At 40.0% G+C, this 26,518-nt stretch overlaps 1 protein-coding gene across 6 annotated transcripts; it reads right to left on the reverse strand.

Moving 5' to 3' along the window:
• Positions 1–22: 22 nt before the first annotated feature.
• On the reverse strand, positions 23–26,423 carry MPHOSPH9 (M-phase phosphoprotein 9). Of its 6 annotated transcripts, none has more exons than XM_051785611.1 (24): positions 26,270–26,423; positions 23,792–23,921; positions 22,723–22,873; positions 21,451–21,540; positions 18,065–18,585; positions 17,687–17,810; positions 15,491–15,581; positions 14,273–14,379; positions 13,726–13,851; positions 12,537–12,973; positions 11,529–11,687; positions 10,534–10,621; positions 9,525–9,740; positions 8,673–8,720; positions 8,253–8,317; positions 7,730–7,831; positions 6,011–6,148; positions 5,598–5,773; positions 4,689–4,847; positions 4,251–4,371; positions 3,383–3,486; positions 2,350–2,549; positions 1,897–1,965; positions 23–1,032 (listed from the first exon to the last, which is right to left on the reverse strand). In XM_051785611.1, the coding sequence occupies exons 2-24, from the start codon at positions 23,896–23,898 to the stop codon at positions 931–933; spliced, it is 3,501 nt and encodes a 1,166-aa protein (XP_051641571.1). In that variant the 5' UTR covers positions 23,899–23,921; positions 26,270–26,423; the 3' UTR covers positions 23–930. The 6 variants fall into 6 exon arrangements, with proteins under 6 accessions (XP_051641571.1, XP_051641573.1, XP_051641570.1 ...); XM_051785613.1 differs by lacking the exon at positions 26,270–26,423 and adding an exon at positions 25,134–25,948; XM_051785610.1 differs by lacking the exon at positions 26,270–26,423 and adding an exon at positions 25,128–25,947.
• Positions 26,424–26,518: the final 95 nt, after the last annotated feature.

Here is a 26,518-nt window from a genome sequence, read left to right on the forward strand (position 1 = left end):
TTATTGTACTTGGGCAGGAGGAAAGAATCTAATTAAACATTTATTTAATATTAAAATACAAACCAAAGTATCAATGTTGGACAGTAATGCAGCAACATGTCAACTGGCAAATCTGGATTTTTCACCAAGAAAAATGCATTTCTGTTCACAAATACATGAAATGTTCACGATGGGAACACTGGCACGAAACCCAGCCTGGCACAGGAAACCAGTAACTTCAGGGAAGGAGTTCCAGTCCTGGAGAGTCAGCTGGAGTGGAGCTGTTCACTGGGAGACAGGGAGGCTGCTGTCAGGTGAATCCTGGTACTCACAGTATCAAACACTACTCACTGTGACTGCTGGAGACATGAGGGAATTCAGAGCAGTATTTTCCTACCACAGCCATAGTGAAAGTATTGCTCACAGTTCTGTCACGATGAAAAATATCCATGTTAAAGGGTTTAGCTGAAAGGATTTACCACAGAGCAGCAGTTCTCTTTAACACAGGTAACTCATGTTGCTTTTTGTATTAAAGTTCAAAATCTCCTCTTGGCTAATATTTACATCACACCCTAAATATTTATAAAATGGTGGAGGAAAACCAAGTGCAAAAGGGTAACACTATCATTTTCTGAAAACAAGCTGCCTTTTAGTTTCTTATTCTTATTATAAATTCAATATCACTATTTAAAAATAATTAATATTTCTAAAAATATTACAATACAGGATAAACATTGATTTCTCAGGTGTAATAAAAATATGTTTAAAATAGAGGTTGCGGTTCCAAGTACAAAATATTGCTGTTTGTAAAGGGTAACATGGTTGTAAAACTACTTTTGAGGGCTTATAAAAATACAAAACAATTTGCATTTACTGAGTGCATAATTATATATTAGTGCAAAAAAAAAAAACCAAAAGGAAAAGAGTATATTTGCAGTCAGGAGAGAACTGTCAGAGATTGGCAGAGGTCCGTAAAACATGGAATCTTTTCAGAGTCATTCTTATCAACCCCAAATCCCTATTAATTCTTTCCAAACGATCTTCCAGGGCTTCCTAAAAGGAAGAGTTAAAGACAAGAAAGAGAAAAAAACATTAATAATATAAAAAAATTCAATGATCCTTCTAAAATTAAGAAACTCCTGTTATTCCTGTATTCCTGGTATCCTTTTTGAGGCATTATCAGTATTCTGTTACCACCCAAAAACTAGAGCCAGACCTCCAAACTTCCCATAGAATTTGTGTATTTGTAGGTTGTTGTTTTTTTGGCCACATGATTTAGGAAACTCCAGGAGATAAACTTGACAAGAATTGGGACAGGCTGATAATTAGGGAGACACATTTAGCAAAGAGCTGATCACTACAGTGAGTGGCAGTATTGATTTTTTAATTTCAAACTGATTAATTGCTAACAAGGATTAGAATTTAGGAAATGCTGAAGCTGAAGGCTTCACAGAGACACTTGTTTCTATTAAAAGAGTCTGCAGAGCTTCCCAAAGAAGGCACTTTCCTGTATTCCACCTACACTACTTATTTTTACCTTCTTACTTTCCCCTTTATACTTTCAAGGAGACAAAAAACAACCAATCAAAAACTAAACTTTGCAATTTCTCCTACAACACAACATCCTCTCCACGGTTTCAGGGATCTATTCCATAGGAACTGCATGCTGTTAATTTATTGCCTTTACCTACCTCTCAGTGTTATCACAAGAGCAGACTATTCTTGCAGCAAGTTGGCAAAATTCATCCCATGTACAAAAAATAGAAGATATGAACAATATAAAACAATAACATAAGACCCAAAACCAATCTAAAAATTGCCACAGAAATCACACAACACAGCAGAACTTTCCTCTACATATTCTCAAGTTGTGGAAGAGCAATTTAACAGGACAGTCAGATGTTGAAGCTTTTTCACCTGATTCAGTCTTGCTTGCAAGGTCATTCTTCCACCAGAACAAGGTATTCGACTCAGTGCAGCCTCAATCTAATAACAGAAAACACTTCAGCTGTAAATGAGAGTTTCAAGAGCCAATATGAGCCTTCCCAACTCCTCTTACAAGAAGAGAGGTGAGGTGTATGGATTACTGATACAGCTACAGTTTTGTCCTTTAACGCTCACTTCTGTGACCATAATAATGTGCCAATCCCCACTCACACTGTGTTGCCATTCCAGTGACTGTCCTTTAATGAAATTAGGGACAGAGAAGGTCTGGAAGTAGAGCAGGGAAGGATAATGGCACATTCCCAGCGTGACACTAAAATTGTGCACGAATTTCAGCCACGCACTGCGTGGACATCCGGCTCCATCCCTCCCCTCTTGTACAACAATTATGTTTTGTCACAACCTGAAAACAAAAATAATCTTTGCCTGTTGCTTTTCTTGAGTCAGCTCATCAAAAAGCCTCTCTGTTTCAGCCAGAGTCGTGATCCTTGCTGTGTATTTGAAGTCCTCCTCCCCAGGCTCATATTTTTGAGCTGTGCTCCTCTCGTCCCAAGCTGCCGCCTTCTTCAGCCCGCTGTTGATGGATTCAGCACAAGAGCTGTGTCTGACACCTGAATGCTGCCTTCCTAGCAACAAAGCAGGGGGATTTTTATATTTTTATATTTGTAATTGTCTGGGAAATGATTACACAGGACAGAAAAACAAAGCAATAACAGCACAAGCAGCGTGATCGTGGCGGTATGTGAACCAAGGACAGTGAAGCAAAGTCTCAGTTCCTTGCCTTAAACAACTTCCCAGAAGAATGCAAAACATTTGTAGGGGTCATCTTTCAAGTGATCTTTGTAGCACAACATATTTTTTTGGCTAACAAACAGATTCCTCTATTGTGCTAATTAGGAATTACTTTTACTGGTACATTTCTAAATATCACCAGGCAGAGCAGCTGTCAGGCAAACACCAGGCTAAATAAATGCATCAATAAAAACAAAAGCAGAACATTGTGACAAGGATTAGAAAAGCGAGAAAAGATTTGCTTCAATCAATCATTTAAAAATCTGAGAGAGCTGGTTTTATTAGAGTTACTCTTTGCTATCTGTAACGCAATGTTTAGCAATAGAATTTTATTAGTATGACTCAGGTACATCTTAATATAGACCCCCCCTAAGATATGCATTGGATAACTGAGTTAAGCACAGGGAAATGTATTGCCCTTCTTCCTCAATTTAATTATTTTTCTTGTTCTGCCGTGTTTGTGCACACATATATACATAAAAATAAAATACTGTATGAATGGTATATCTCTGGCTCCAGGGATAAGACAAGACTTTTAAAAGAGGATTTTTATAAGTTGGACTTTGTCAAATCAAGGGTCAGCTTTCCAGTTAAGCAGCTGTTACCACTGTGGAAGGAATTGTGGTACAAAAATATAGCAGATTTTCCCCCCACTTTGACAGATTACCTTCTGCTTCATCTAGTGAGAGAAACTGGAGCCTTTTCCTTGGGTTATTGTGCTGTAAAGTAGATGTAGCACCAGTTTCCAGGTCATCTAGAAGTATATCAAACCTACAGAGCAGGAAGCACACAGCAATGACTTGTTAAAAATCAGGGACCAGGCAATACAGAATTTTCTACTTTTTCACCTTTTGGTTAAACAAACAATTTGTTTTATAAAACTATTTATATCCCACAGCCACTGCAAGTCTTCTGATTCCTGTTCACAGCACCATGCCCCAATGTCCTCCTATTTGCACACACCAAAACCTCTCCTTTGTGTGACTTTCTCTCAGAGCCTCACCAAGCTGTTGCTCCTGAACACCCTGAGCTCCTGTTTCATCATCCTCAGGAACTCTCAAGAGTGGTGCTGGACATTTCTTATTCCTCACACACATGTCCTACACTTTAATCTCACAGCTAAGCGTGTTCTCAAACTCTGTAATACAGCTTTGCCAAGCAAAGATTTTGATAGAAACCATAGTATTTAGGAAGTTAGCAGAAAGGTAAGTTTATGTGTATTTTAAAATGCTTGTAGGTACCAGGACAAGTAGGAAGGTCCTACTTTCAACTTTTATTCACATCCGATCTGCACTTACTCTACAGAACAATTCTTCTTTAACTACTTGTCACTGATCAATGTTGTGTCACTAGCAAACCCAACATCCCTTCTACATTTTCCTTGCCAGATTTTAAAAAGTAAAACTCAGCTTTATATTCAGAAAACTTCACATGACTCACTTTCTAGACAAGAACCAGCAGCACTGAGCCTCTATAATAAACATCCTCCTGCTCTAGTAATGATCAGAACACAACTGTAATCACCACACTCATACCTTGTCACTGTGTTTTCATTCCTGCCAAGCAAATGGCTGAATCCAGGGGAGAGGTTTTCTTTTGGAGACCGTTTTGGGCTGTACGTCACAGACACCGGTGCCAACATTATCTCTCTTCTTGCTGCAAAAGACAAATTATGTTTATCTACCTTAAACCTCCCAATGCAGTACCTCCCACTCATGTGCTTACAGCTTAAAAGAATGCTTTTCAAAGCTGTCTAGGTGTTTATTTAAATTTGATGAAAAGTGCATCACAACACGGAGAAATGAAAATAAACTCAGAGCTCTCCCATTTGCTGTGATTACAGACATTCTCCTTTTCAGACTGTCAGAGTAATGCAGGAATCCTGCCTCTATTTTGCTCTCTCCTAGAGCAGCCTGTCATTGTTTGCTCCTACTTTTCGAGTAACACAAAGCAAACTTGAGAAAAGCACTGACTTGGAGTGTTGGGTTTCCTGTTGGAAGGAGGAAGGGACGATGACCTCTGGCCTGAAGGGGAGCTGAACCTTTTGGGTCTGTGTTGGTCCTTCCCTTTCTCTGGGGTGGCAACTAAAGAAGCTTCAACAAACCCAACAGTTTGACGTCGATTTGATGTTTCTAGTTAAAAAAAAAAAAAAAAAAAAGTTGTTATATTAATCAATCTTTTTCAATATGAGAACTCACGAATATTCTCCTGAGTAACAAATGACAAAGGCTGCACTTAAGTCTCCCTCACATCAACATATTTGTGCTGTTTTGTTCCAGTCTCTCTTCTACTCACAGAATAGACAGCTTAACTCATGGAAAAGGATCTTTGCAGAGTGGGGGGCTTTCTTTCCTTTTTTTAATAGAGAAACAGTGGAAATCAGACAAAAGCATCTTTTGAGAAAGAAAGCTGGAGTACCTGCCTGAGCCAAGAGTACAAGCATTTAAGAAAGACTTGATGTTTTCTCACGACAAGGCTCCTAAATCCCTGCTGTTACAACAGCTCAGTGCAGTCCCACACACACCAGCTTCCTTAATAACATTCCAATACAACACCATGAGAACAAAACTCAAGTGGATGTACAGCCAGAGCTTTCTTAGGGCTCCATTAACTGTTTATAAATACTGAGATATTCTTAGAAAAGAGGACATTGATGAGTCTCCAGCTTGAGACCCAACAGCAACCTTTGCCTTCCCTCTATTCTAAACAAGTCACTTAACTATCTAATTTTGAATTTTCTTTGAAAAACTCCAGCAGTTTGCATGCTAACACTGTTTTTATCCCTTCACTGAAGCCTGATGGACTTGAATGCTGAGAATACCAAAACTAAAAGATATGCAGACAAAGTAAAACATGCCCAGGAATATAAAAATAAGAGTTACTGGCTGGTGTGTCTTCTTTGTCTGTCTGTGTCCCCCAGTCTTTAAATACTTTTCCTTCTTCAAGTTCTTTAAAGGCTTTTATAATTGGTGCTTCTGACATCTCATTTTCTTTCTTTTCTATTGTGTTTGTTGAAGAGTCTTCCTGTGAAGAATCTTTTTCAGGAGGAGAGTGATACCTTAAAGGATGTGAAGCAGTGGAGGGAAAAAAATGATCAAATTTTTAATGGAGTGTTTTGTTTTTAAGTAATTGTACAGCACCCACAACACTGAGAATTTTTTTTAACTGTATTTAACAAGTACAAAATCTAGAAATAGAAATCTAGTCAATATAAGTTTTTACAAGTGTTCTACTTTATTAATTTTAGAAGTGTTCCACTTTCCCTCATAGTGAATACTGAAGGAAACCAACTCACCTGGAAGGAATATAGTTTTCTTCTAATCTGTTATCTTTGGGGCTTTCCTGGCCTTCCAAAGGCTGGCCAGTGAAGATGGAATATTCAGCTCCTGGTATCAGCCACTTTCTCCTGCTGACATCAGGAGTTCCCAACTTGCTGTGGGAACAAAAAGCTTCAAAATTACAAAAGGCTTTGGAGTTTTTCTTTGGTGGTTTTTTTATTGTTTGTTTTTTATTTTAAAGAAAAAGCTGCTATTTATTCCAGTAAACAGAAAGAAATACACAATAAACTTGTAAATACCATGGGAAAAAATAACTGCTTTTTAAAACATGTTTGTAAAGTAAAAGTGAAATATTTTTTAAAAAAAAGTCCTATGTTGAGGTTTCAGTCTAAATTACACAATATGCCCAGAATGCAAAGCTCCACAATGATCTTCCTGTAATTTAATGCTGCTTACTCAGACCAAGGTTTGGGTAACAGTAGTTCCCAACTAATTACATGAAAACATTTGGTGGAGATTATTGCAGTAGTTCAGAGCATCTGATCCCAGCTTTCCTTTGGACACCAAATATTAGAAAAAGAAAACACAAAAAACAAAAACCAAGAAAAAGCCACCATTGATGATGTGAGAGTGATAAATATTGACTAATAAGCATCTGTTTCTATATTCTTATCCTGAAAAGTCAAAAGAACAATGTGATTTTTACACACAACAAAGTAGATAATTAGAAAAAAAGGGTCTTGTTTACCCAAGCTATGAACCATAAGTACTATTGTGTAAATCTATCCTGCTGGGCATTCAATTGGAATGAGGCTTTCCTTGAGCCTCTGAGATCAGTTAGGGACAGATTAACTTCTAAATCCATATTGGCTCTTACATCCCCCTCCCTGATGAACATGGTGTGCCCTGCCCAGGTCTTCCTTTTTCCTGTTCATTGTTGAGGGATCTGGTTCAGAAATATTAAAAGAGCTCTAAACAGAAATCTGTCCCTCTAATATATTAATACATAAATTACTTGCATCTTTGTAATCAGATCTACCAAAATACATACAAGTGGATATCCACAAATCACATTAATTATCATTTTGAGCTTCACAGCATCAGTGCTGAACTGGGAGAGACACTGAAGAAATCATAACTAAGTAATGAAAAAAGAAGGGGGACAAAGTTTTTCAGGTCTTTAAAACATAAAAAAACCCCTCAAACAACAAAAAAAAAAAAACAACAAACAAACAAAAGAACACAGATCAATTTTAATTCTCTTAACATAAATTCCCAATTCAAACTGGAGTGTGCATTGTCACTGAACTCCCACCCTACTCTCAGGATATGTTAAGAGAATTAAATAAATTAAACTACAAACTATATTTAGAACCATAAAAAGTTGTGATCAGCCTTTCAAATCAATAACACACATGGAAAACCTCCAATGTCTTGTTGGAGTATTAGATTTTATTCCCAAATTCTTCGGTGAGTGTGGAAATCCCTACTCAGCTGAGCAACTGAGACCCATCTAACACTCATTTGGGAAGACCAGAGACGCTCTGGTCCATTATCCAAAGTACTGATTTGGGTTTCATAATTTCTTGGCATGTGAAGTCTCTGGATTATGTTACATATGTTTAATCCAGTTTAGCCTATGGACTGACCTCATGTTGATCCACTTTTAGCCAACACATGTTAAAAAGTATTCCAAACACAGGACCTGTTTTCCTGTTGTTGGAACACTCACTCACTTGGCACAAGAGGTTCTCAAACGGTTCTCGGTGATGTGGCGAAGTTTCAACTTATTTTCATGTTCCACCTGCTTGAGCTGAGCTTCAAGTTTTAAAATTGTCCTAAAGGGGAAGCAGTAAAGATGCATTAGGAGATGATTTCAATGACACAAAAGATACACCATATTTCTTAGTTTACTCATTTTTATTCAGATATCCTGGATGAAGCAGGAGAACAAGAGAAACTGCTGCATTTCTATGTATCTCTGTATCTATCTAAGTACAGATATAAATATGGATTGGAATTCCAAGTTAAATAAATCAGGTAACCTGGCTAGAAAGACAGGACCAGGAGATGTAGAAAAAAACCACATATCCTAAAATAACAAGATTTTTAGTGTGTACAAGTAACATCAAACAACGGGAATGCTTCATAAAATGTAATTAAACTGGCAAGATCTACAGCCTTCATTATCTAGGGGTAGCTGTTTAGGCCATAGTCTGTATTTCATACTGGTAAAAGAGTAATAAGTTTTACAGTTACCTTTTTAAATCAGAAATCTGTGTGTTTGCATCAAGCAATTTGTTTTCAGTTGTGTTTAATGTATCCTACAAGGACACAAAGAAAAAAGTGAAAAGCCCAGAAGTGCACTAAAAGAAAAACAAGTAACTCCACATCAGTCTCAAGAACACTCCATTAAATACACCTTCAAAGGGTCCATTAAATTTCCTTGGTTTTGATTTTGCAGTATTTTTGCTGTCTATGATTGGAAAATAATACATTCCAAATTCCCCCTTTTCCCTCCAGGGCTCTGCAGATGGAGTAAGAAGCTCTCAGTAAAAATAAACATGGATCTTTCCATCTGAGCTTTTTTCAAAATGCATCAGCTAATTCAGCAAATTCTATGGCACATTATCACGTAGTTTGCAGGTTTGGTTTTTTAATTAACTGGAGTGCACCTACCTTTACTCTTTCATGTTCTTTTCCAAGGGACTCATATTCTCCTAAAAGCTAAAACAGAACAAAAGAACACAAAAACTCACACTGAGACCATTCACAATTAACAGACTGCTGTAAAATCATCCCAATTGCTTGTCTAGGACATGCAGAAACACTACAGGGGATAACAAATACTATTAAAGGACATTTTTGTAAATTCTTCTTATCATCTTCTAATTGGAACAAGAAGTTATAGATGGGACAAGAGGAGACAGAGCTACTTACAGAATGTATTTCTAATTTTCAAATTCTCTCTCTCTAAAGAAACTGAATGAATGAACCACTAAAATTCCTCATTGACTTTAAAACTGACTTTGTATTTTGAAATCTCAATTGCAAAAAAAGAAATTAAAGCATGAAGTAGCTTTTCCAGCTAATACCCATTTGGCCAATCCATTTAAACATTCCATAAAGCTATTCCTGAAGAATTGGAGGAACAATTCCTTTGATTCAGCCTAAAATCACACACAATGAACAGCTTTATCAAGCTGTGATGAGGTATGAGAAATTTAGTCCATCTCCAACAAACTTAAGAGAGGAAAAAAATAACTTTCTAAAATAATTTCACGTACTATCTTCAAAAATAAAATTAACTAAGAGTAATAAATACCTGAGACTGACTACGGGAAGGGTTATCAAGTACACATAAGCTGCCTTAAATAATTGTTTTTAAATACCTATTAGTGTCACCCAGCCTCCAAGGAGTCAGCTGAGTCATTTCTGCTGTGTTAGTTGTGCATTAAGACTTTCCAGTTGGAAACTCGCAGCAGTTTCCACACCCAGGACGGACTTCCTGTTGTCCATTTTCTCACTTACATTCTGAAACATTTTGTTTTCTTCCTTTAGCCTCGTGTTTTTATTATCAGATAACTTGTAGGCCTTCTCAAAAGCTTCCTCCAGCTCCTTGAGCCTGGACTGCAGGCGGCTGATGGTGTTGTCCTTCTCCTTGTGGGTCGTGCGCATCTCCTCGAGCCGCTCCTGCAGAACCTTGGAAGTGCTGCTGAGGGCCTGGAAACGCTCCCTCCACTCTGCCTGGAGGAGAGAAAACATCCTTTACAAACACTTCCCCAGCAGATCATTTATTTCAGTGCAAAGTGCAACCTGAAATCAGGTAAACAGAAAACAAGGGTACACCCGGACATGAATTAAACAGGATTTTTTGCTCATTTCTGTGATGCTTCAAGAACGAAAGTGAAAACTGGAAACACCAAAGATGTATTTATTTTACAGGACTTATAATATCTAGAGATGAAGCCTCTAATCTCAGATGATTGATTTGCTTCCCAGCATAGAAAAATGTCTAAGAAAGGTGGAATTGGTCTCTGTAGGTGTCCAACTTACAAGACAAAGTGTCCTGTGATTTGACTAATAAATCCAGCATTTATTTATGCATACCCAAAGAGGTCTGGCCTAGCCAAAACCAGTGTAAATATACTTAGAGAAAGAGTATTGTTGCCCCAGCACAGGTGAGATTTGCTTTTATCACAGCTTGAATAAGAAAGTAGTTAAAACCAAATCAATAAATTAGGAAATTTAGAGAGAAACATGATAAACACATCACAACATTTCACTCTTGAACTCTGTTTGATCCTTTCTAACCTGGAAAAAGGTTCATGAGTAAAAGTGCTGAGGATTCAGGTAGGGAATCCCAAGAAACTCAGCTGGGAAAATCACTGGTGTAACACGCTGGCTGATGTCACATAGTAAGACAAAGATTGAAAATAAAAAGACAAAAGCATAAAAACACAGATCAGTTTAACAGTGAACAAGCTTTTCTCTCACTCTTTCACTTAAAAAGCAACTTGATTTAAGAACATACACTTACCACTTGCTTTTCCAGCAGATTATTCTTATTTTCCAGGGCTTTTATGCGAGCACTGGCTTCATTCAGAGCTGCATCCAACTGCTCACACCTATTGAGAACATACAGATTACACAAATCTTCAAATAACAAATCTACATTTTATAGCCTTATTTCCTTCCTCAAGCCTCCCCATGAATTTTGGTGCCCAGCCTGTGACCTCCTCCTACTTTCACTCAGTAAGACTGCCCAGAAGTCAGCTTTGACAGTAGACATTAGTACTGGAAGTACAAAAGAGTCCCAGCTACCCACATACTTTCTCAATTATTCTGAATGACATAAACTCTGTGAAGTATTTTAGCTGTCTAAACTTGCAATATGTATTTTGACTGGCAATAATGATACAAAAATCTCATCAATATTCTATATATAGCAACCTTTCAAGCTCTGTCTAATGGAATACACAGGTGGGGCACACAGAGGGCAGCACAAACCCCCCAGTGAATTCAACATTGGTCCTGTATCATCTGGAGTTTTCTCATGAAGGGTTGTCCTTCTTTAGGACAACATAGATCATTCCTATTCAAATTGCTTAGGATACCTCTGCCTGACAGCCATTCCTGAGGAAAGCTTGTACTGGCTCCAGCAACAATCAGGCCAAATAAACTGATTTTCATAGAATCATGGAGTGGTTTGGGTTGGAAGGGACCTTAAAGATCATCCAGTTCCACCCCCCTGCCATGGGCAGGGACACCTTCCACTATCCCAGGTTCCTCCAAGCCCCATCTAACCTGGCCTTGGACACTTCCAGGGATGGGGCAGCCACAGCTTGAACAGCTGCATTAAATAATGCAAAAGTTACATTTAATAGGGAAATATTAGTATCACAGATCCATGAAATCTTCAGAACTGAAGAGTGACGTAAACTTTGCAAGACATTCTAACACAAGGATGCCCAGTTTTGAAAGTGTAAAGAACACCACCAAAAGAGGAAGACAACAAGGAAGGACAAACAGCACCTGTCAGCAAGACTTTGATTGATTTTCTTCAGGTCCTCAGCAGAAGCAGCTCTCTGACTTGCCTCCAGCTGCTGCTTTAAGCTCTGGATCTCCGAGTCATAGTAAGCTCGGAGATCAGCGATGTGTCGAGCGTGTTTCTCCCTCAGGTTCTGCCTGATCCTGTTTTTAAAATTAAGAATTAAAAAAAAAATTTAAAAAATCCAGCTATCTGTATGTAATCATTTGGATATTTCATTCAGAGTGAACCCTGAGTACAAATCTCTCTCACAAAACTTTTTTCCATTCGAATGAAAGCAAAGAAAGTTTTGTCATCTAAGGCAGAGAATTCTTTGCATAAATACAACTAGAAATTATGATTATTATATACAAATAATACATATAAACACAATACAAAGTTTACAGGGCCTGACACACGGAATATATGCCCTGTCTGCCTGTCCACGTGCAAAGCATGAGAGTTTCAACAGTGAATATTTATTTTTCCTAAGTCCAGTAGTTCTGTGCTTCTCCCACCATTTGACTCTAAAGAAGAAAACAGACCCCCCCCCAAACTTTGAAATTCTCTGCCTAAATAAACCCCCTCATGCAGTCTGTAAAGGAAGGATGTATTTTTATTTTTATGTATAAAGAGAAATAACCAAATAAAACCTAGGAAATTGTTTTGCCTTCCAGTTAAGGCTTTGACGTCCAAGGAAGACAAAACACAAATATTGTGCCTTGGAATAAATTGTATGGTCTAAAGAAGACTAAATATTGTGGTCTAAAGAAAATTAATAGAATGGTTAAAGAAAGACAATTGTAAGAAGTGGAAAATGACTGTTCTATTTATACTCCAGCTATATTTTAAGGGGGGAAAAAAGAAGAAAAAAGGAGAAAAAAAAGCAGGAATGTCCAGCTCTGTTCTAAGCAAACTGAATTCACATATTTTCTTTGGTTCACTACTACTGTTGTTTCATTTCTTTCATGAAAGTAACAACTCTGACTTTTAAAAAAGGAAAAATTACTTACTGTGACATTACCACAGGGTCTTCAACAGGTGCTGCTGAAAGACTATAATCTGGCAAAGTGTTGTCAGCACACTGAGTAACAGAGGATGGAGTTAAAGTCAGTGTTTCTTCCTCCTCAGTGCTGACTGAACTATCACGGTCAGCATCCCTGTATGCCTTTGGAAAAGGGGAGCTGCTCTTGTTTTCACTCTGGAACGGGTGATTTCTCCAGAAGTCCAAGTGCACAGCTCTGCTGCTGGCAGGGTGTTTGGGAGAATCATCTAACTGAGAAGAGTGACTTGTCTGGGAGAAAGAGTCTGTGTCACAATGACTTGAAAATCCTGGCTCTGCCATAGAGTCTGGAGAAAAGGGAGTAATGTCTTCAGGAATATTGAAAAAACAGCGTCCCTGGTTCTGCTGACCTGGTTTCATATGCAGGGTTGGGTCCAACGTCAAGATCTAGGAAATAAGTTACAATGCTAAAAACCTGTGATTTAACTTTTCTTCTTTGAAATGGAGTTGATCTGAAGACACCAGTAAAGCATATAACACTGCAGGCATTACACTGAATATTACTGCAGTCATTTGGTAGTGACAATAGAAAGGTGCCTGTAACACTCAATGACAATACACATTCCCAAATTTCTAAGTTTCCATTAATAAAGAACATATCCAACATCTGTAGCTGTCTAGAAAACCTTTGAAATTTCACTTACACAAACAGAAGGTCTATGATATCTGTTTATATGTTGAAACAATAACTTTGTAGGTTACAAAAGCAATTCATGAATTATCTACACAATACAGTCACATCATTACTGGATTATGTACAGGACTGAGAGCTGTATAAAAAAAGAGAGATGATAAAGAATCATTTCCACAACCTGTGCCTGTCCTGTTTCATGGGAAGCACTAAGAAAATCCCTCTTGTGCCACTGCAGTTCCAGTGCATTCCATGAGCTGCAGCCTCAGCACAGGTAGAGCCGTCCCTGCACCATCCTCAAGGCTGTGCTGCAAAGGTGCCTCTTCACTCAGGGTGTTCTCAGAGGTTCTTTTCAGCTGGATCCTTTCCCGGGCTGGTTCATCCCTCGGCTGCTCAAACTGCTGTTCCAGCAAAACACTGGAGGTGGCAGCAGGGGCCAGTTCATGTGAAACCAGCCTGTATTCAACATATCCTCAACTGAGATGGGAAGTAAAGAAATTCATGTTACCTCTGGTGGGTGACTTGACTGGGAAGAAGGCAAAACATTCTGGTCTGGCATCTGCTTGTTTTCCCTTTGTCTTTTATGATAAATATCCTTCAGGGATGACAACTTCCTTTCCTCAGCAGAAGACAACTTCAACAGGCAAAATTGCTACATTACTTTTTCTGAACACAATCCTCCATCCCCAAAATAAATAAATAAAAAAGTTTTGGGGTGGGTTTAGCTAATAAAGCAGTTCAGGACAGAAGGCAGCTCTATTCAATGCACCCAGGCTAAAAAAGGGTCTTTAAGGAGGCACCTTTAATACACTAGTGAGTCACTTTTCATGTCCTACAGAGTTTCTTTTGAATAACAAAAGAAGGTCAATAAATTCCAAGTGAGGTTAGTTGGGGTACAGGAATAATGAAGGAGCAGAGTAGGAAAGACTGAGTTAACAATAGAGTTCTCACAGAGAAGTTAAATTCTGGAGGGCTGGTTCTTTCCATCATAGGAAAAAAAAAACCAAAGATGACAAGGAATTAGAGGACAACTTTTAACCACATACAAAGTTTACCTGATCTGGTGATACTTTTGTGGAGAAAACATCAGCAAACTCACTTCTGAAATTCTCTGGTAAACTGTGATACATCTCCTTTTCATCTAACTTCCAGTATGAAAGTCCTGACAAGAAGAAACATCAAAAGAAAAAAAAAAAAAAAAAAGATAAATTTCAAGCTTGAGGCTATAGAACAGGAATCCCAAAATCCATTAGTGAAATGTTATTTTGTCTTGAACAAGAATGCTGTGTTAGTTATTTGCATCTATTGCTTAAGGATCTTATTAGAGCATTTGTTACCAGGAGTGACAAAAATCTCAATGCAAGGCACAGGCAACATAACCAGCATCACATCACACAGCACCACAGTCACTGAGGGGTGTTAAGGGGAAAAATCCTCAATTATCACAGACTGTCATATTTCTAATGATTCCAGTGTAGCACTTAAAACTGGTAGCACCCAAGGGATAATCCCAGGCAGCCACTGGATACTGCAGACTCCTCAGTTTGGTGTTGAACAGCTCTCTGTAACATGCAAAAGGACAGACTGCCAGGACTAAGGGGTGGCACAAGAGGAACAGACACAGACTCAACCCCACTTCAGTTTTTTATGTGTGTCCCTCTCTCAGTGGCTTGTGAAGCAGCAATAATTATACACAGTTTGCAGGGCTGCATCTCTGTGCCCCTGTTTGTTACTGACAGGAATCCACCCTGTTATGATCAAAATATGGGAATTAGTTTTTTGGCTTTCATCAAAAAAAAAAAAAACAAAAACCACAACCCCCAAACCATGAAAAACCATCACCCACCACCCCTCATATCCAGCCCCCAGAACAACAGAGCCAAACCATGAACACAGAAAAGCAATCTAAGAATCACCACATTACCAGGTCAATGATGCTCACATTTGAAGCATCATTTGATACCTTGCCATGATTTTAATAGTAATTATGTTATGAAACAGTTTTAAACACAAAGCTCAGCTTTGAATCTTGGGAAATTTGGAAAAAAAAAAACAACAACTGCTGCATGTCCTACATCTGCCAGCAGTGATACAAAGGAGCTGCATCACTTTGAAAACAGGAGCGAGAAAAGCAGAATTATGCTAAATCAAAGCCTGTCAGTGCTTAAATCCTCCTCACCTCCCTGGAGTTACTGGAGATGCATTCCAGTAAGAGCACTGAAAAATGAGAATTCCAAAGAAAAGGAAATTTAAGTACAAGAAATTAACTCTACCTGAAGCTTCAGACACCAAGGAATTGGGACTTTCCTTCGGTTGGTTGAGGTAAAAAGTGTAAGGTGGCAAAGCAGCATCAGTAAGGTTTGTCTAAAATTACAATGGGAAAATAAATTTATAAGGAAAATCACAAGGCAAGGAAAAAAAAAATCAAGGGTATAATTTTTTTAAATTGTACATAAATGTTACTACTCTTTTTAAGCAAAGAGATTAAATAGAGCATGATCCAAACCTACACAATTTATATTGAGAGCAATCACAGTTGAAAGGGAAGCTAAGATATGCCTCATAACTTTAAAATATTTATATTTTATACATATTTATTCAGATATATGACATATTTATATATTTTTATATATATATATATATTTATATTTTCTCTAGAGTGCCTGTGTGCTTGTGGAGCATTTTTGGGATTAGCTGTTACAGAAATACACATTTTGGACAGTCATATCAACTTTCTTGTTCCTTAAGAGGTACAAGTATACAGAGATGACTTAACAATAAAGAGTCACTTCCTTCCTCATCCTAAGATTGGAATTTCATATATTCAGTTGTTATGACTCCACGTATCCCAAATTTGGAGGTACCACTGTCTGTCATCTCAGACAGACAAGGTATTCCACATCCTTCTGCTCATCACTCCCAACTTTCCAAACATCCCCAGCTAATTAAAGCAAAACTTTGAAAAGGGTGGGACCAACACAGGAAAAAAAAATTCATATTATTTAAGATTTGCCCCAACTCTCCTCTTCCTTAACCAAAGGAAGAAGTGGCACTGATATAACAGCAGAGCAACTGAGGAAGGGCAGCTGCTTAAAAATGGTCATCTCACATTGCTCTTTTCTGCTCTGCTTGGGGCTTTTTGTTCCATTAGTGCAGCTCAACAATTGTACAAATCCACACACTTCATACAAGTGAGGACTGTAACAGGATAGTAACCACTGAGTTAACAAAAGTAAGAGAGAAAAAAATCAGAACTAAAGCTGTTCAAGTTTTTGCAGGAATTACCATCTCACCTCAAGGCTATTTTGTCCCTCTTAATGTTTTTATTTAGGTATTTCCTTTGCCTAAGGAGGAAGAAAGGAAAATGAAGGAGTAGCAACTGCATTCTTACAAAGGAACAGAAAGATAAAGCTCTTTTCAAAATCTGACTTCCTGGCACTAATTTCCTTATGCACCCTCTCCTGTAGCAGAGAGAGAAAAGAAAACCAACCACAGCAGATGCATTGGACTCCTGGTTTGAAAAATCCCCTTAGAGGAATATCTTGTTTCCTCTGACAACAGAAGACTGAAGAGAGCAAACCCAAAGAGCTGCTCTCACCCTTCCTGGATCATCCTCCAAGTGACCACAGGAAAAAAAAAACAGACCCTGCCTTGAATCAAGTGATTCCTATTTGCTAGTTCTGTTCTCTTGTAGAAGCCATTCACAGAGTTTCAGGAATTATTTCCTTAGAAATGGCATAAGGAGAGAGGTTTGTGACACTGAATATGCTGGAAGTCATTCTAAAGCTTCCTAGTTGGGTGTATGATGATTACTCATGCAATCATGTTGCATAACATACTTTTGGATCAGAAATATGATATGTGATTAAACATCCCTCCTCAAAATAATCAGATTTGTGGACATACACAATTATTAACTCAAAAGTATGAGCGAGGGGGAACCCAAACTCTTCTCAAACTGAGATTGCTGAGAACACTAAAAAAGCCCAAACCAAACTAAACAAAAAAATCTCTGCAACTTAAAATCCCAGTCTGGAAGAATGTTTGTCCTGGGCAAAGTGGTTAAAGCCTTAACAACACAAAGAATTTTATGTGCCAAAAGAGGTATCAGCAGCTGACAGATCCTTCAAAGATCCTTCAAAAAAATTACAGGGCACCATAAATTGCCATGACCTGAAGCTTCAATTGACAATGTGGCCATTATCTCCACAAGGAAAGAACATGTGCCACTTGAGGAGGTTGAGACAAAGATTAGGAAATTAATAAAATAAGCCAAAATCACTGTGTGCCTGAGTATGGAATGGGGAACTAAGTAAAACTTTGCCTACATGAACTTTAAATATATGAATGAGAATTGCTAAATGCTAAATATGAAAGGATGTGCTGGATGAGAACATACTGTAACTCTGCAAAAATACCAGTGACAAGAATAACATTAGAAAAACACAAGAAAATAAAAAGAGGCTTACATTCTCAAGTGGTGATTTCTTCACTTTCTCATTTTCTTGCATAGGGTTCACACACACTTCATCTGCAGTTATCCTTTTTGGTTGGTTTTGTTTCAACTTTTGTGCCCACGACGTTAAAGATTTACTGGATGGTAAGAAACACACACATATAAGGAAGGTATTTCCCCCAACACATCTACAACAAATAAACACTGCAGATGCAAACCTGCATCACGCAGAGACATCAGGCTAAACAAATATATTTATCTACCAAGCAGCAAAGTTTTTTACAGTCAAGAGGTTCCATTCAATTCTTGCATGTTCCCAGTGACAAACAGCTGTTTACTCAATGGGAGTTGTCTACAATAAATTAACATACTTGGAAAGTTTATCACTTACCTGGGTTTCTTCCCACATGGAGTTTCATCAACTTTATGCTCAAATTCAGCAGGAAAAACTAAAATGTTGTTCCTTCCCGGTGAACAATTTTCCTCTATTCTTTTTGGTAAAAGTTCTGTTTTATTTTGAACAGTGGCTACAATTGCATCACTCTGCAGCCCTGCTCCATCCCTGTGTCCTTGGGAAGTTTTCTCCATGGAATCTGTGGCCCTGCTGGTGCTGTTGGCCGTGCCAGGGTTCAGCTCGGAGGTGGAGAGCGTTCCATACCCGCTGTTCATGGAGGCGTCGCTCCCGCAACATTCCTGCTGCAGGTCGGATGCACTGGGCTGGCTTTCTGCTTCACTGGAGCTGAGCTGGTGGACGATGCTCTCGTGTTCCTCGAGGAGCTCGGATCGCATCCCCATTGGAATTGCTAGCGCTGGAAAAGCGTCTGGAAGCGTGGCAGGCAAACCCCGGCTCCTGCCGGCTCCCCAACTGCTGCTCCCAAACTTCACCAGCTGCCTGATCTCAGCCTGAATCAGCTGCACAAAAGGGAAAGGCAGGATTCCCATGAGATGGTGGCACAAATCACATCCATATTTTGATGCTTCATGTGATTAGTGACAGAATTAGAGCACTTGTTTCATAGGACTCCAGGATGTGCAGACACCCCATGCATGAAGGAGGTCGGTACGTACTGCGCGCAACAGTCAAATGTCCATGGGAACAATCCCTCATTCCATGCAGTGAATTCCAGGTCTCAGGAGTCATTAATTCATGTAAAAAACATGCATGAATGTATTCACTGACTGCCTTCAGAACTACAGTCACCTCCCAGCCAGCTGAAGAAATATAAACTATCCACAAACGTGGGACAGAAATGTTTTGCTGAATTTAGGTCTAAACCAATTTTTAACTTGGATATACACTTTTAAAGATTGCAAGGATGCCTCACTGGAAGGATTAACCATTCCTCTATTATGCTAATAGGAATAATGTACCTCTGTAAGATTATTTGCATAAAACTTGACTTTAAAATACCCAATTTAGATATTATGGGATAATACAAAGATGTACATTTAGATTGCTCTGGTGTCTGATGGAATGGAACAAACCTATGACTGGATCACTCCATTTAACAGGTTACTTAGTTTACAATGTCTGCAGAGAGTTATTTCAGTACATAAGTAATTTTTTTTTTTAAAGTTTTACAGTTGTGCACTGGAAGTACTGAAGCAGCTCTGAGAAACAAGTGATGCCTTTGCCAAGGGCTATGGAAAGATTTCCCATTAGTGCCCATGGGCAGCACTTCCCTGGAGTTATCTCGAGATTACTGAACTGCAGGAGCACACAACTCTTCCTACATGTGACAAGACCAGCATATAGAGTTCCTTTCAATAACATATTTCAAACTAATTCCCTCAGGAAAGGCAAAAAAAAAAAGACCTTGCAATAATTTTTGAGAACATGGAACTCCTGTCTTTTCACAGGACTACAGGACATCACTCACACGTGAACAGCAACTGGGAAGCACAAACTGAACAAAAATCATTTGTTCTCTTAAAGTAAGAAATAAAAAATAAGACAATTTCAGAGGAACCTACGTGTAACTCTAGTCAGGACCAAGCCTCAGATGTTTTATTGACTTGCAATAGAATTAACAATTGAATTTCAGCTCAGTCTTTCTATGCCAAAACCAAACAACAAACAAAAAGCTTGGGATGAAGTTTTCTTCCATAACAAAGTTTTTTGTTCTATTAGTGATTTCAGTCATGAGTGCAGCAATTGTTTGCACTTTAATTCTGTGACTGAACTCTGTCAGAAAGGTAGGGAAGGGAGAACAAAAGGGAAAAAACAGAACTGGGGGTGAGAAGGGAGATCAGATTCCCTGCTGACATTTAATCTTTGTCATTAATACCGTGTCTTGGAAAAGTGAAAGGCTACAATTCCAGCTAAAGTGCATTTTAACTTCTCTTTGCATAGTCACAAATAATTGCAAGAGATGGAAAAACCCGGGAAAAATAAGATAAGGTTTCTAAAGTTTTGGGATTGTAGGAAAATTTGGTTTTAAATCCTTTTCATAAAGTCTGATCTTGGGATGATCCACAGGTGGTGACAGCTCATCTCCTATTGTTTAGGTCACATAAGCCAAGGACTGACCCCATTGATTCCAAAATGAACTCAAGGTCTTTTGATCCCTATTTTCACAAGGATGAAGATATATTTTTATAAGCACAGTTGGTCTTGAAACCCAGCCTCGAGCAAGCCTTATCTCAGGCATGTCAATGCTGATGCAGCATCTTGCTTTTCTACCCCAAATAGATTATTATTTTTGTCTTTTTATTATTCTTAGTAGAATGTGTTGAGTTGCCTGTGTTTTCAGCAGGTCTCTGGCACACCAGTTAGTTTGGAACAGCTCCATTTACTTTATCTAATGCACTCATACAACTGAGTGGTAGCTGTTAATTTTGTATTTAGTGTGGCAATTCATGCAGTTAGTAAGTCCCTGCTGGCACCACGCCCTCAGCTCTTCCAGAGGTAGCCTTTCTTATTAAAAAAGACAAAAACCAGCCAAGCCAACACAATGGATTAGTAAAGACTATGATCAACAAGTGAATCAAACCACTACAGTAAGAGGAAGGGAATAACACAGGTAACAAAACACTGGTGGGACGAAAATGCCAAGATGGGAGGCACAGGGGAGGAGGTGAGGCAGGAGAAACAGGATAAAAGGACAGTACCTCTTGTTAACTCAGCTCAGGAACTGCTGATTATTACTAGTGTGGAGGGCACCAGGAAAGGGAAGGGAAAAACAGCAACCAAAATGATGAGGATATTAAGCATTGTATATTTACAGATTTACTGTCTCTTATACACACAAAAGACATTTCTCCTGTTCTAAAGGATAAATGTGGTTCAGCAAAAATGTGAACCTTCACAGGGGTCATTTTTCATTATTAGAAAGGAGACTGTTCAACCGAAGGGTGAAATAAGTGTTCAGCTGTTACAGTGATGGTTTTCCTATGCTATGCTGTCTGGACAAGTAGTACAACATTTTCTAATGACAAGAAAGCTACGATGGCTCAAAATCAGAAATTAAACAGTCTAACAGTTAACAAAAAACATCTTGTACCTACAAAATCAAGTTATCACGTGGGCATTCTGAACCAAATGCTTCTGAAAACAAAACAATTGAAAACAGATAATCAACAAATCTCTTCTGAAATGGTTCCTACCAGTTACTCTGTTAATTAGCCAAGGTTGTCTCAAATATGCATCCAGTAAACAGCATTCCAGTCATCCACTTCCATTACCTGCCTCTCTGCATTGTTTTGGAGGGGTGTGGGGTTGGAGGGAGAAAAGAAACATTCAGCCTCATCTACCCACATGGCCAAATCATTACTTACTTGGATTTGATGGTGGAACTGCTCTTGCTGGGCAACTATTTGTTGCTGACATTGCTTTTCTACCAGTCTCAGCAGCTGTAGCCACCTTGTCTATTAAATCACAAAGTAAAATAATTAAAGCACAGTCATACTGCATCTCTCACCTCTTCCTGTAGCTACAAATAGCTTTGCAATCCTATACTTAGGTGTTGACATAATGCAAAGCTGAGTAACAGCACCGTGGTTTCCCACCCCACCATCCCTGCAGCCCCCAATGTGTCAATCAATGGGAACTAAAAGAAGAAACAGCTGGCAGGAAAGTACAGGCAAATTTTGGAAAGGCAGATCCAGTTCAATTAATTAAAGGTAATTTTAAAATTGAGAATTAAACATCCCTCTGTCCAGGGAACCATTCACTTCAATAAGAAACTCTTCAGCAATCCAGCTGAAGGTCATGATGCACAAATATGCAATAAAAAAAAAAATCAATTAAAAAAATCAAATGTATAGCATTCCTAAAACATGGCAAAATCTGATGTTTAAAAACTATTTTATGCCAATGTTTATGGAGCCTGGTGCTTGAAGCACAGGACACAGACATCAATATTCTGTTTCTGGAGGTGTTAAAGAGAACCCAAATTAAGCATCTGCCAAGAGACACTGTGATGGATCACAGGCAGAAAGCTCAAAAATTCTGCAGGAACAAGCCCATGGTGTGGAAAACTAATGTTCCTTATGATGACTAAATATAATGATAACATATAAAATAAAAAAGGACAAAAACCTTCAGAAAAGTGTTTGGGAGAATAAGTTCATTGAAACTCCATCATTATTTTTTTTGTGTTGTTTTAAATCTGGAATCAAACTAATCACCTACACATCTTTACAAATGGAACATATAAATAAATCAAGCAAAACAGAACCAATTTTAGAAAGAAAAATTCTATTTTCTAGGATCACTTCAGATCAGTTTGAAGTGCTACAGTTTTAAAGGTTTAAATTTTTCAGTTCGAAAACTTTGTGGGGAAAATATTCACATCTGTATTGTAAAACATAAGATAGAGAGATAAAATAGTGGAAAATGCTAAGATAAAATTGCAATAAAATCCAGCCAGGTGATTAGTTCATATGTGTAAGAGGATCTGTCCCATCAAGAAGAATAAACACATATATGTGTATATATAAATCCATATATGGATCTTGCTGCTGAACTACATCATTAGATTTGCCTTCCAAAATGCAGAGCAAATACATTAATACAACTTTTTTTAAATAAACCTGAACATCAGTTACCTCACAGCTCTTCACAATTTCCGTGTCAGCATTTCCAATGGCCTGGATGTCTTGCATAAAGGAGGCAAACAGTTCAACAGAACCAGGCTTTAATGAGGACCTGGTATTCCCTGAGTAACCAGAAACTCCATTGGGATTGGATGAAGGACTTCTAGTGAAACATGAGGAAAAATAGCTCAATTATTTATTGTGTCAGTTGTGCAACACAGTGGCCAAAACAATACACTACATATGCTGGGCAGCCAGAAAAGAATTATACACTTAATTTATACCAACACTCTCATCATCTTGAAATAAAAATGATAAATTCACGAGGAGATTTTTCAAGCCAATGTCAAAGAATCCACAGTGTGCTTCACTCTTATCCTACACACTATGAAATGCAGTAGCTTTCCAAGGAGAGAGACTGGATCATCAGCACAGATATTGCTGCTCACTGGTACAAACATCAACAAATACAGCTTTGCATCAAACTCATGTGATTCCTCAGAGAGCCTGAGGTCAGAAGCTCCCAGAGCTGAGCTTCTGTGGAGCAATGGTTTAGGAAGGGCAGGACTGAGGCCTCTTGGAGAAGCAACATGGGCAGGAGTGACTTGTAACTCTCATCTTAACAGGGCAGTCAAGAACCACCTCTCACTTAGGCCATCAGGCCATATTTGCACTTCTTATTCCCTGGGAATACCTCAGGCATTAAACAGAAAAACAACTCAGTTTTCCTAAGCTGCTGCTCTCCAAAAATGACTTCACACAACACATGAGCTTTCCAAAAAATGATCTCTTACAATCTGGCCAAGACAGGTTCCCTCCTTCCTCCCCCATTCTAAGAGACACGAGGCAATGGAAGTTAACTAAGAATTTAAGGAAGACTTCACAGTTCTTTCAGTAAGGCTTTCCTCTAAAAAGAAATCTTTCATCAAGATTATACCTGTGAAAGTAAAAAGAACCCTGAAATATATTGCAATCTTACCTATTATTTCACCTTAATAACAACAGTACTCTAAAAACATTCGAACTAAGCAAACCCAAAATAATAAAAATATATTTGTTAGGAATTCCTTCAGCACATTACCTGTTACAGTTCAAGTTACAGACAGAGCTGTGGGTGTTTCTGACATCAGAGTCTGCAGAAGACGAAGGGATTTCCTGTACAGAATTCACCACATCCCAGTTTTCCATATCTTGGTCCCAAGTACGTTACCCTGAGAACAGACAGAAATAAGAATCACCTTCTTACTTTAAAAAACCATTTGACTTTGTTGCTTGAAGAAACAGAATTAAAGAGACAGTTGTTTTGGCTAAACCACCCCAGAAAGTGCAAACATTCCACAACCAGCCCCTCTCCCTTCCCCTGGGCTACACCTGCCAACAGGAGCTCCTCAGTTAACTTCGTGCCTGCTGGGACTCTTCCGAGTCAAAGATATTCCTAACTGTGCATCACACCTCTGGACTGGACTGGAAAGGGTGTCAGTGCAAAATGTTCCAGGTAAAATAATGTTGTTGGGGTTTGGTTGGTTGTTTTTTTAAATCTGAGGCTCCACAGGGCATTTTCAAGACTTCTGTGAAAACACCTACTATCAATATACTTAAATGTGACCAAGGATCTGCAACTTCACTGGGAGAAACACACTCACCAAAAATAATAAACACAAGACCCACTGAGTTAAATAAACTGCACTTGACCAATTTTGCCATTTCTGTGTCTAATATCTGGCTCACTTTTTTCACAGATCACTTGCTTCATTGTTATTATATAACACTAATTCAGAAAGCTTTGAAACTGTTCTGAGCTACATTTCTTAGAGATTAATAAAACAACAAAAAAAGCAGTCAGACAGGAATCCCACAGCAGTTCAAAACAGCAGCTGGTTAACTGAAAGCATCATAAATAAATAAACACACAATACTTGTGCCATAGTCTTACAGCACTCAAAGTAGGGTGGCTGTAGAGAGACTAAAAGATTCTTCTACTTTCACCAAGAAAACACTTGAAATATATTAATTAATCAGTTCTTATGTAGTGCTTATTTCAGCATGTTCTACACCCTGGTGAATTCAGCCCTTGTTATAACACTGAAGGAAAACCTTATGATCATTTCACAGATGGACAGTAAAAAGAGACATTAGGAAATATCCTATAATGCCAAGAACAAATTCCTGCTGCCTTAAAGAAGCACAACACCTCCAAAGCACGACCATTCCTCTTTACAGGCCTTACAAAGACATGCTGATGGGTTGTACAGACTCATGTTTTCATAATTTTTAAGTGCATAGAGATGTATCTCTAATAGATAGCTACAGAAATATAAAATATTTCCACCAGAAGGAAACTGAGAGACAACTGTCTCATTTTTCCCTGTTTTCTTGGAGCCTGTTTGGCTCAGCAGAAATGTTTTTTGGGTACTCACTCACACCATCTCCTCTGGGTAGGGCTGAAAACGCCAGAATTCAAAGGAAGTTACCAGAGACACACATATCCCTTTGGCAGAGCTTCTTGGGATAAAGAAGGATAAAAAAAAAAAAAAAAGCCTTTCTTCTTTTTCTAGCGGTCAGAAGTCTGGAAAACTTGGAGGTTATCAGACTTGGCAGCTAAAGCTGATGCTGGGAGTGTCTCTGGAGCAGCTGGATGTGGGATCAGTCCCCCCCCAGGATGGAACCATGGGCGGCCTATCTCAGCAGCACAGCAATGGGTGGGACTTAGCTGTGACACAGGCTCGTTTCATAACCTCATTACAAGTCTGTTCGCAATAAAAACAATATTTAGTGAGCTATAACGGGGCTGCGGGAGCGCTGAGCCGCCATCCCTCGACTCCGCAGCACAGCACGGTCCTTATACGGCCACGTCGCTGCATAAAGGGGCAGGCTCGGAAAAAACCAACCCGTGAGGTGTTTTAACTCTGAAATATCAGCGCCGGTTTCGCCGCAAACGCCGGGGCCGGCACAGCCCCGGAGCCCGGGAGGTTCCGCATCGCCCCCCGAGCCAGACCCGCTCCCTTCCGATCCCTCGCAGGTCCCTCAGGGCTCCTCGGAGCACCCTCGCCGCCAGGCCCCGCGTCCCCAAGAACCTTCTGCGGGACCCCGCGACGGGACAACGAGCCGGGGCCGCAGCGCCGCGGTGCCCTCAGGAACGGCCCCGGCCTCAAGGGCTCAGCCCCCACGGGGACCCCTCTCGCCACGTCTGCGCCCCCGGGACCGCCTCCCTTCAGCCCGTGCCCCCTCCTCGGCCCCGTGTGGGCCTCCTGCTCTCACAAGCGCCGCGTCCCTCCCGCGGTGCCCCCACACCCGTCCCCGGGCACCTCCCGCTCCCCTCACGGTCCCGTCCCTTCCCCAGCGCCCCCCCCGACTCCGCCCCCCCCGCCCCCTTCGGGCCAAGCCCCGCCCCCGCGTTCCGCGGTGTTGACAGCGCCGCCGCCTCTGATTGGCTGGAGTGCCCGCCACTCTCCGGGCAAAGGGGCGGGGCGACGGGGGCGGCTCCGCGGCTCCGGGATGCGGCGCTGGGACGGGGCCAAACGCGGCGGCGCTGGCCCCGCGGGCCCGCCCGGTTCCTTACCCGCATCGCTGGGAGCCCGCGGCGCCCGGCCAGCCGCGTCCCCCCGCGGCCGTGAGGCGATGGAGAGGCGCGGGCCCTGCGCCGCCCGCCCGGCGATTGGCGGCCCCGAGTTTCGAACCGTGGGAAGGGTAGAGGGCGCTCCGGACAGAGCGCCGCGCGCTGATTGGCCGCCTCGAGCGCGCGCCGGCCCGCGCCTCCCGCGCTGATTCGCTGCGCGGCAGAGCCCGCGCGCCGCCGCGCGGAGATTGG

The sequence above is a fragment of the Manacus candei genome, unplaced genomic scaffold (assembly GCF_025592945.1).
Source record: "Manacus candei isolate 608988 ecotype Guabito, Panama unplaced genomic scaffold, ASM2559294v1 h1tg000020l, whole genome shotgun sequence".
Classification (NCBI taxonomy): domain Eukaryota; kingdom Metazoa; phylum Chordata; class Aves; order Passeriformes; family Pipridae; genus Manacus; species Manacus candei.

Excerpts from the sequence above, each read along its gene's own strand:
- MPHOSPH9 (XM_051785611.1), bottom strand. The coding sequence starts at position 23,898 with ATGGAAAACTGGGATGTGGTGAATTCTGTACAGGAAATCCCTTCGTCT. Across the intron at positions 8,721-9,524 it reads AAAACAAAATGTTTCAGAAT|CTTTTAGGAGAATATGAGTC; the intron begins GTAAGTGAGAAA and ends GTTCTGTTTTAG. Across the intron at positions 6,149-7,729 it reads TTGAGAACCTCTTGTGCCAA|CAAGTTGGGAACTCCTGATG; the intron begins GTGAGTGAGTGT and ends TTGTTCCCACAG.